The sequence below is a fragment of the Electrophorus electricus genome, chromosome 6 (assembly GCF_013358815.1).
Source record: "Electrophorus electricus isolate fEleEle1 chromosome 6, fEleEle1.pri, whole genome shotgun sequence".
NCBI classification, from domain to species: domain Eukaryota; kingdom Metazoa; phylum Chordata; class Actinopteri; order Gymnotiformes; family Gymnotidae; genus Electrophorus; species Electrophorus electricus.
Window position 1 is genome coordinate 12,838,707 of NC_049540.1, and position 10,090 is coordinate 12,848,796.

General features: G+C 48.0%; 2 protein-coding genes across 4 annotated transcripts; both read right to left on the minus strand.

Annotated features, from left to right (window-relative positions):
* Positions 1–307: 307 nt before the first annotated feature.
* On the minus strand, positions 308–7,620 carry ggnbp2 (gametogenetin binding protein 2). Of its 3 annotated transcripts, none has more exons than XM_035527584.1 (14): positions 7,508–7,620; positions 6,129–6,254; positions 5,523–5,603; positions 4,991–5,244; positions 4,611–4,709; positions 4,047–4,160; positions 3,414–3,623; positions 2,936–3,110; positions 2,629–2,820; positions 2,330–2,477; positions 2,067–2,192; positions 1,820–1,968; positions 1,267–1,527; positions 308–1,108 (listed from the first exon to the last, which is right to left on the minus strand). In XM_035527584.1, exons 2-14 carry the CDS (start codon positions 6,219–6,221, stop codon positions 917–919), a joined length of 2,094 nt encoding a protein of 697 aa, XP_035383477.1. In that variant the 5' UTR covers positions 6,222–6,254; positions 7,508–7,620; the 3' UTR covers positions 308–916. The 3 variants fall into 3 exon arrangements, with proteins under 3 accessions (XP_035383477.1, XP_035383474.1, XP_035383475.1); XM_035527581.1 differs by having other exon boundaries at positions 308–1,111; XM_035527582.1 differs by lacking the exon at positions 7,508–7,620 and adding an exon at positions 7,320–7,494 and having other exon boundaries at positions 308–1,111.
* Positions 7,621–7,820: 200 nt separating this feature from the next.
* On the minus strand, positions 7,821–10,074 carry pigw (phosphatidylinositol glycan anchor biosynthesis, class W). The gene is made up of 2 exons (XM_027010289.2): positions 9,797–10,074; positions 7,821–9,449 (listed from the first exon to the last, which is right to left on the minus strand). The coding sequence occupies exon 2, from the start codon at positions 9,444–9,446 to the stop codon at positions 7,968–7,970; it is 1,479 nt and encodes a 492-aa protein (XP_026866090.2). The 5' UTR covers positions 9,447–9,449; positions 9,797–10,074; the 3' UTR covers positions 7,821–7,967.
* Positions 10,075–10,090: the final 16 nt, after the last annotated feature.

Genomic DNA, 10,090 nt, shown 5'->3' on the forward strand with positions numbered 1-10,090 from the left:
ATTAAAAGCTTCATGAAGCCTTAAGAGAATCGTTGTGGGAATACTCCGCCATCTAGGGGCGGATGAAGGAAACGTCTGAAACATACCCGGGGAAGCTTTGGCAGGTCTATTTGAGATCCATAATAAACGTACGGTTGTTAAGCGCTGGTACCCCCTTTTGTTCATTTAACGGAATAAAATACATAACATACAGAGAACTGCTGAAAGATTTCCACCGGCGGTCTTTACATTTAGAGGACTTGCATTCAAGATAGTTAGGGTTTCAAATTAAGGCTAAATGTTCTTACACATTTCAAACCAAAACAACTTTTAATGCTTATTAATAAATACTCTTTATTATGTAAATTTTGCACATCGCGCTCACCGTTACACCCAAACGTCCTTATAAATGGACATTTGTCTTCCTGTAAAAGCTTTATATTCTTTTAATTTCATTTCTGTACACATTTATCGGTACAACTTTTCCCCCTACTAGAGAGTGTCACAGTCCATGAAGCAATTGGGAAATAAAGAGAACGTTCATAGAAACAATAAGACAAGGAGACTACTGCAATCTAACCCTACAGTTTACAAGCTTCAATACCAATTCCACCACACCCTTAATAACCCACTCCATAAACCAACAAATCCAGAAACAAAAATAAACCGAACCAAAAGTGCCAGACGTGGTGAGGAAGGCTGGAGGAATGAGTGAGCCCGTCCTTCTTTCAAAGGGAATTTGAAAGAAACAAGACTGATAAAGAGGAGAGAAAACAGAGATGTAGGAATTGAGAAGATGGATGTGGGGAGGGTTTGTGGAGGGTGGACAAAAATAAACTTTCTAATGCATTAGACACAGCTCTGGAATTTATTGTGTTTGATACTTGAGTGTTTTCCCCCTCCATCCATAAAAATCGAGTGCGCGTGCGCGTGATGTTTAGTTGACACTGGTAGTAGGAAACCACTCTCCTCTACACACACTGGAGTGGCAGTATTTGGTGAAGCGATCTTTCAGGTGCTGTCTGTACTGGTCTCGTGTGCTGTAGAATGACTTGTTCTCCTCCACAAACGACTGGATCTCATCCTGTGTCAGGCAGTTCTCCTCGTCCGACAACGCCTCTGCCTCCTCCTGCTTTTCCATGCGTTGTTGGATGAACGAAGACCAAAAAAAAAAAAAAAAACAAAAAACAAAAAAAGACAAATAATACAAAAGTGTAGTTTTTAAATTTACAGCTACAGTCACGTTTACAAGTGGTACTTCGGTACTGCTCAGAACGAAGGACTCACCAGCAGCTCCATGAGGCTCTTGGTGGTGCCGTCGCTCTGTGTGCAGGTGTCGGACGGGGGCGTCTGGACCGGGCTGCCGGGGCCCTTCCCCTGCTCCTCGGCCCAGGGGAGCCTCTGGACGACGTTGGCGAATGAGCCGCAGCACGTCTCTGGACACGTCGTTTCCTGACAGCGGTGTGGCAGCGAAGCGGTGGGCTGGTCCCCTGAGACGGGCAGGCCTCCCCGGTGACCTTCTGGCGTGCACAGCTTTGCCTTCAGACCCTGCAGGACAGCGGGTGGCGAGACAGGCTTCAGAAGCGACAAAAGACACATATCCAGCACATTCCGGACCCGCCCCCAAACCAATATGGTTCGCACCGAGTCCTCCCGCGTCTATGCAAGCTCCTGATATTTAAGTGGTTTTTGAGGGCAGTGCCAGACTCTGAGGACTCTGAGGCTTGGTGTGAGCTACGACTGGTAAACCCATGATTCTTGTTTTTGCTGCACCAGAGCAAGCTGCGTGAAAGGCAACACAGACCGAGGAACCTGTAGAAGGGCGTCCGACGCGACTCACGTGATGGTAGCCGCACAACGAGCCCTTGCTCCTCCTTTTCTTCTTCTTGCTCTTGGTGTGCTCCTCCAGGTTCACCCAGCACTCCACGCAGCTGTCTGCGCCGGTCTCCTCCTTGTCCTCCGAGCAGCGGTGACTGCACGAGAACTCGCCTGCGGGGACACGGCAAAGCTTTCAGAGGCTGCCGGCGGAGGCCGGACGAGCAGAAGTGTCGCTGGCGGAGAAAGGGGAGGTTGCTTCCATCTTCTACCTGATTCGTCGTGGTTGCACATGCCCTCGGTGCACGCCACGTCCGAGCCTTCTCTGGAGCCCGTCTCGCTGCCTTCCATGCTGGAGGAGTAGCCACAGTCGCTGCCGTTACTGTGAGACGAGAGACCTGTGTGCGAAATTTTGTAAAGGGTAAATCACCGAGTTTTTGGGTTTTCTTTGCTACCGTCTAAACGTAATGGATTGAGCTTGTCGGTACTGCCGGCGGGGGGGGGGGGGGGGGGGGGGGGGGGGACCGATGCTTTCCTTTCTCGGTTTTGGGCGAGCCCAGGATGGAGGCGGCAGGGCAGCTGCAGGAAGAGCTCTCCGCTGGCACGATCGCCTCCACGCTGCCGCCGGACTCCGAGCCGCTGCCGCACGACTTGCAGCCTCTGTCCGCCGAGTCCGTCGACCCCTGAGCGAGGGAGGGGGGGAAAGAGGGCCAAGAGGCAGAGGAAGGGAGGGAGAGGGTGAGCGTGTAGGATATCTAAAAGCGCAGAGCCGCTGATGACGACCGCGCGCTGGGGGTTATGGGCAGGTGTGGAAGGAGAGAGCGTTTCCCCTGCCTCATCCAGGTTCTTGTCTTTGTCGCCCTCGGTCTCATGCCCAGACATGTCGAAGCCGCACTTGTTTTTGCGCCTGTTCTTGCGCTTTTGCCTCTTCTTCTCCTGCTTCAGCTCCTTGGCCCGCTCCTCCTCCGACAGCTCCTCACACAGCTGCTCCAGCCGGCTGATGCCCTGCACCTTCTCCACCGCCGTCTACGTGTGAGAGAGAGAGAGAGAGAGAGAGAGAGAGAGCGTGCAGCGTTTAAACAATGAGTAGGCCAGCTGTCACGCAGCTGCGGGGGAGGGGGGGATGCTTTGCACTGGGTACCTCGAAGCTTTTGCGCAGCGCGTCGATGCCCAGGTAGAAGAGCATGTGCCACGTCTGCTCCTCGGCCCGCAGCTTCTGCCAAATGCGATGCAGGCGCTCGTACAGGTGGATGCCCAGGCACGTCAGCACCTCCTCCTGGGCCACGTCGATGGTCTTGGCGTGCCTCTCCCTGCGCCTGCACACAGACACCAGTGCTCGAGCACCCACCACCACACCACGCCACGCCCACGCGCGCTCAGCTCAGAGCAGTTTCCCCCCCCCCCCTTCTTATCTGTGGAACCCCAACCTGATGTTAGTATTTTACGCTCCGGAGGACAAGTCGGCACGTCGCGGCCGAGCTATGACCACACGTGCACGCGAAGAAACATAAACCGTCACACGCCCAAAGAAGTCGTCAAAAATCACATGCGCTCCAGTTATACGGGATGAACGCGCCCGGACGGAAGTCCGAAGACTCGCGGGCCCGGCAGTGACTCACTCATAGCCGCCGGCGAACTCGGGTTCGGCGCGGCCCAGCAGGTGGGCGATGAAGTCGGTCTGGCAGCACACGTGGATGTGGCGCTCGTGTGGACAGCAGCGCAGGCCCTCGTACAGCGCGGCACAGTAGCCCTTCTCGCTGCTGCAGTCCAGCTCGCCCACCAGGATGTTGTAGGCCCGCAGAACCTTGTTCTTGCAGTCCGTGCAGAACCTGGGACAGGGGCCGGAGTCGGCCGGTTACCAGGCAAGAAAGCTAAAGCGCGGCTCATCTGCTCGAGTGCGGGTCTTTGTATCCGTTTCTGGTGCTCGAAATGGTGCTTTGTGAATTAATGAATAAAAATATAAATGAATCCCTGCTAATTCTCAGCTTTGCTTCATCATGTTCATTTCAAAAGAAAAAAGAAAAAACAAACAAAAACATTTGTTTGAGCTGTATTGCAATTTGATTTGGGTGGTAAACGGCATCCTTTACAACCCTATTATGAACACTAGATACATTATTTATCCAGCAGTACACAGGACCAAAAAATGAATAATAAAATACCAAATAAAATCAAACAGCACAGCAAGCAATCTGTTCTTCACAAACTGACTTCACTGCAACAGATGAAAATGTATGCAGCAGGCGTTTTACCTGTGCTTGCGCAGGTAAGTCTCCAGAGTCTCCAGCAGACAAGCACTGTCGATCAGGACTACCTCATCCCGGCACTCCTGGGACATCAGCTCCCACACGTCCATCCAGCTCCCTCTGTGGCACAGCCGGTGTCCATGGTCACCACATACTCAACAGTCGCCATGGCTACAGAATGACCGATAGCGGATACCGCTCGGTCCGGACAGGCTTAGGAAGGGGCGGTATACATGGCCTTAAATGCTGCCTAAACTCAGGCAGCCAGCTCACGGCAACTTCACTGATGCCATGATTATGGACAAAAAAATACAAATAAAAATGATGTGCTGGGTTTGCACATTGCAAGTTGTTTGTAAACTGGTTCAAGGGCCTGATATTGTTCAGAACATTCAAACCTGAGAGGAAGGCAACGAGGGTTTTTTCTGAATACTTACACCCCCCCCCCCCCACCCCCCCGTCGCCTAGTAACAGCCTGCCTGTAGGAGGTCTGAAAGAGCCCAAAGTGGAAAAGCGCAGTAGATCAGAGTTCCTTCCTCTCAGCCCAAGAACACATTAACCTTGACTTACCCTAAGGGCTTGGGCTTGTGCGTGTCCAAAGAATGCAACTGACAGCGTTTGTTCTTTTTGCTTTTGGGAATGGCGTCAATAATGTCATTCAACTTTGACCTGCAAAGGTAAAACATAAACTTTACAACACATGCATGCGAGGAGGAGGGGGGGGGGGGGGGGGAGAGACAAAAAACTAAAAACAAAACAAAAACCTCCACAGAACCACCAAAGCTAAACCAACATTCAGCCCCCTCAACGCTAAGACATGCACACCCAGACCCACGCGTGCAACACCTGTGTCGGACCACAGAACATCTGGAGCCCTTGCTTTTACCCATCCAAACATATCCCACAATGCACCCATCCCGCGCTTACCCTGGCCTCGTCAGTGCGCTTACCCGTGGACGTAAAAGAGTGCGTAGAGCTTGCGTGGGTCCGCCAGGCAGGCCCTGGTCACGGAAAGCACGCTGGCCGAGCCCACGGTCAGTGGCTCCAGGGCGAGGTAGCCTGAGTCGCTGAGCTGGGAGAAGAGGCGCTCTACACTGCGCCGGCAGCCCACGCACGGCACCAGCTGGGCCAGCGCACCAAACACCTCACGCGACATCACCATCAGTGCCATGTTCAGGTCCTGCTGCTTCAGCATGCCGTGGTGCTGCCAAGGGTTAAACACAGGTGAGTCAAGGACAGAGTCCTCCGAAGGATCCGTTGGGAATACTGGCCGTGGTGTGCGGGCAACTAAAACAGTAAAAGCTTAAATTCAAAAGCAAAGGGATGGAGCTAGGGAGGAAATTTGCAGGATACTACTCAAAGGGTTCAGCTGCATAGTTTCTGCACAAAACACTACACTCACAGTCGGGTTAGGATATATTGTTCTCAGGATTGCTCTACATCATGACACTTGCAGATTAAATTCTTGCACAATAACCTTACCTCAATAAACTGCTTCATTAGTGAACTGTTGATCTGATGACTGTCAAAGTCCAATACGCTCTCAGGAAATTCCATCACCATCTTTATAAAACATAATGCCAAGCATGGAGAATAACCTTAGTCAGACTACTGACATTCACAAGCGTTATGACAACTTTATATGTAGGTCATTCATTTACAAACACATTTAACTGATACACAAAGCCATTTGTCAATTGCAAAACTCTACAAGACAGATATAGAGAAATTAAATCAATTAATTTGGGGATCACTTGTGGCATTCTAGATCATCCTATAACATGATAGCTCAGTTATAACTACAGTTTGACAGGTACATTAAGGAAACACATTTAACATGGTTTAGCTGGTTTATTCATATCAACCATCAGTATAGATGGTTCTTCTCAAGATTGCAGCAGAGGGGAAAAAAAAATCAAAAATCAAATGACGGCCAGGGGTGAGCCTGCTAGTTGCATTAGCATGAGGCCTATCCTTAAGTGTTAGATATTTGACCCGTGCTCTCTTGCCATGCAGTTTTCTCTCACTGAAAGTAACAGCAATGACATGACTGCAACGATGTGTTCAGTAACAAACACAGGACCTTACCGTGAGCGAGTCATCAATATACAGGGGAATCTGTCTTGCGAGGAAGAGGTAGTCCTCTTCCCCGTCTCTGCAAACGGCTACCAAACGCGCCATGTCTTTTCCCAGCTCTTGTCGGTGTAGCTCTCCCTGTGTACATGGGGAACAGTTTAAAGTATCACGTATTCGCAGTATCACAAACCAAAACGTTCCCCCTCCAGCAATTTTTTTGAACGCTGTCCTTCAAAAGAGTCAATGCAGTTTCAAAAACATCAACTAGCTAGCTAGCTTTTTTTTGCAAGAAGTGTCTTGTAGGAACATGCTAGCTAGTCTCATCTCGCCAGTCACTCCGTACAGTTTAGTTGGCCAAGCAGCTTAGCTAGCTAGGCTACTTAAAGCTAACGAACTGGGTGGTTACGCCCAGTATCCGCGTAATGTTATTGTACTTTTACAACCGTTCATGCCAATAGAAGCACAAAAAAATCATATCCAGTGCACCTCTATTAACTAAAGCCAAACAAACCATTTCCTTCTTTCCAAGCGAAGCACATCATTCAGAGCCATCTCTACGTAGCTAACGCTACCTAGCCAGCTAAGTTACGAGGCACCTGGTTAACCAGCTAGCTAGCTAAGCTAACCTATAGCCTTAAACGAATTCCAACATGAGAACCAACTAAAGGTACTGACAATTTCTTTAATTTGCTTATAAAGTGATAAAACGCTAGCTATATATTCAGCATGTGTCTACAAGCGCATCTATATTCGGACTTCCAGAAGACAGCTAGCTAAGACAATCAAATCCATGTATGACTTGCTGTCAACGCTTACAGCTGGTTAGCGAGGTTGACCATTTAAGCTGTCAGCTAAGCAATATGCGGTTAACCTACGAGCCAAATGAAATAGCGCGGTAGCTAAACAGTGAAATTGTATAACACAATCTAATGAAACATCTTGTTGAACACTCATTTATTATGTAGCTAACACTGAACGAGCTGGATGGTTGTCTATACTGTTCACAGGACGCTAGCGAGGCGGGCTAACTGACAGCTAGCCAACGCTAGAACAACCCACTCCGGCTACTAGCAAAATAACTAGATAAAATTGTTGAACACGGCACTACCTGTATATGAAATCATAACAAACTTATCACAAAACAGCCAAATCGTTAAGCAGCTTTAGAACATTTAGCTGCAAAACACTTGGGTAGCGAGCTACCTTAACACGTCTTGAGGATCTGGGCGAGCGAAACTGAAGCCTCTAAGCGCTTGACATCTCCTGACGCTTCTCCGCAGGAAGTTAGCATAACCGGCTCAACATAATGCTAATAATCCTGACGAGCTCATAGTTTATGTTAGTTAAGACAAAAAAGAAAGTGACATCTTTACTTCAAAAGCTGCACTTACCGCTTTCGAAAGTTTCTGTTTTGTACAAAAACAAACAAGTACGACACTGACGCGTATGTGGCGACAGAGTGTTCTCGTAACCTCTGCCCTTCACGTCAAAAAGTAGTCCCGAGTCCTGCAGACAGCACAGTAAGCAGAGCGTCTCACACAGGGAGTTGTGGTAGTGCTTCACCCAGCTCAACCGCTTACGGTACTGAGAAAAAAAACCCGAGATGTACGATCAACACGGTGAAGCATTTTGTGCGGACAGCTGGCGGATCTCTGAAATGTCCTGTTTCTTGGCAATAAGATTTGGAATTTGACAATATGGAAATTAAGAAATATTTTTAAATATGTTTTATTCGATATTCAAAGTTCATTAATGTGCAACAGCCTGGACCCTTTTTTTCAACACACACACAAAAAAATCTCAAATTATCTTAGCAGCAGGGGAACTGACTACAGCAATGTGGGGAAAAAATTACCAAAACTTGATAGTAATATTGTTGATATGTAAAATGAAAATAGCTAAACTGTTCATGAGCATGTAAAGCAACAATATATAAACAGCAAAAAAATCACTGCTTTTCAGAGTGTCTACAACTGTGTTAGTTAAACCAGTCATTAGATTTGCAAGCAAGAAAAACAACAGTTGATTCCTGCTCACAGACTGAATGAGACACACCTCATCCAATTTTTTTCTTATTCTTCCTTCTGTCTGCAGTCCCCCAGCTGGATTCCAAGAGGTTGACACAAAAGGTGAATTTGACACCATTTTGGCAAAAAGTAACACAATATCAGCCAAGCTCAAACAAGTAAGAAAAAACAAGGACTGGGCCACAGTCCATATACAGAATGAGAGGTTTGCCATTCGACGTGAAACCGGCTCTATACATGTCTGGCATATGAATAAAAGCACCCACAATGCAAAGCTCCCCAAGAGAAGGTTCCAGACCACACGAAGCCAGTCTTTAACCAGAGTCCTTTTCCGCATAAGATAGTCACCAACTTGGACTCCGGCCAGGTAGATGGCAACATAACCCATCGCAGAGAAAATCCCCTCTCTATTAGCCTGCAGAAAGCCATGGCGCTCATTGTTGTGGATGATAAAGTTCTTCAGGTCTGTTGTCTCTAGGACGACTTGGTAAGCTCCGCTTAGCAGCAAAGCCAGGAGCCAAGAGCTTCTGACAGGAAAAACAGAGAGAAGAGCAGATGCCACCACTCTCACCACAGCCAGCGTGAAGAAGAAGTTCCAGTGGATGCCATACTCCGTCATGTGCTCGTGGTAGCCTGATGCCTTCAAGCTCACCAGCCTTAAAATGCCCAGGAGGACCAGGGGCCAGACAGAGAGCATCTGCTTCACCAAATGGCTGAACTTTGAGCCCCGAGTCTCTTTGCCCCTGGCTTCAGGACAGACCAATGCATTGGCCATGACGTATGCTCCCACACCAAAGTCCATGACCCCTGTCCCGTAGGATTCCGTCTTTGCATAACGCCTCGGGAACACACTGAAGTCCACGGCCAAAATGCTGATGGCCGTCTTCACGTTGACCAGCACCCGGAACACAGTCACGAAGGGGACGAGGTTGGACTCCACGCGAGTGTGCATAAATCTGTCCAACGAACTCCGGAAGGTCCCATGAGGAGGTGGTTTCTGGTTCCCGTACAAGAGGATCAGCACAGAAAGGTCAGCTGCAGCCAAACCTACTATAACCAGGTGAAGAATGTCACTGAGAACGGTACACGAGAAAACCAAAGGCATAATCAGCATGGTGAAATCCACGAGGAGGTGGGTAGCAGTGCCGAGAGGGAGAACACCTTTACTCCGGTGAAAGGTGATCAGGAACAGCCCTCTGCTGAGCAGACAGAGAGGGGCTAGGATGCACCCCAGGGACACTTCTGCCAGGGTCGTGCCATTGAGGTTGCTGACAAATGCAACCTTCACTTCAGCCTCAGCCATTGCCTGTGACGATATGAATTATAGTGACAGACCATTACCAAAATATACCTGCAACACACAATAATTTACTATAGTAATAAATAATAACTATACATTTTTTTTAATTTTAATTAATAAAATTCTATTAAATATATCGACAATGATAAAATGAATTGTTTGAAATAAAAGAGAAATTAAAACTCTTTTAAGTTGCACTGTTGAGGCAAAGGTTTGTTTTTAAAACGGACTGAATAGACGTTTTAGAATCATCCTTATCCCCATCTACCAGCAACATTGAGCTCCTGGGAGATACCACAGCATGACTGTCAGCACTAAAAATGCAAAGAAAACGGTTGAGATATTCAACCTACCGCTACACTTGTGATGTATGGAGAATAATTGTGAATGCACGTATTTCATTCCTCATAGCTAATGTTGTTAGCTAGTAGTACAGCTAGCTAGCTACCATTGGCTTCTGCGCTGATCTGTCAAATCAAATTTGAATCGCGATTTTGTATTAGTATTCATGACAAAATATATACAATTACGTTCTTTTCATCTGGCGGTATAACATTCTAGTTTCTGGTTAATCGTTTTCAAATATCTTTATTGCCTTTTCCGCGTGTGTGTTCCGTTCGTGTCGGCTGGGCGTTGCTGTGTATTAC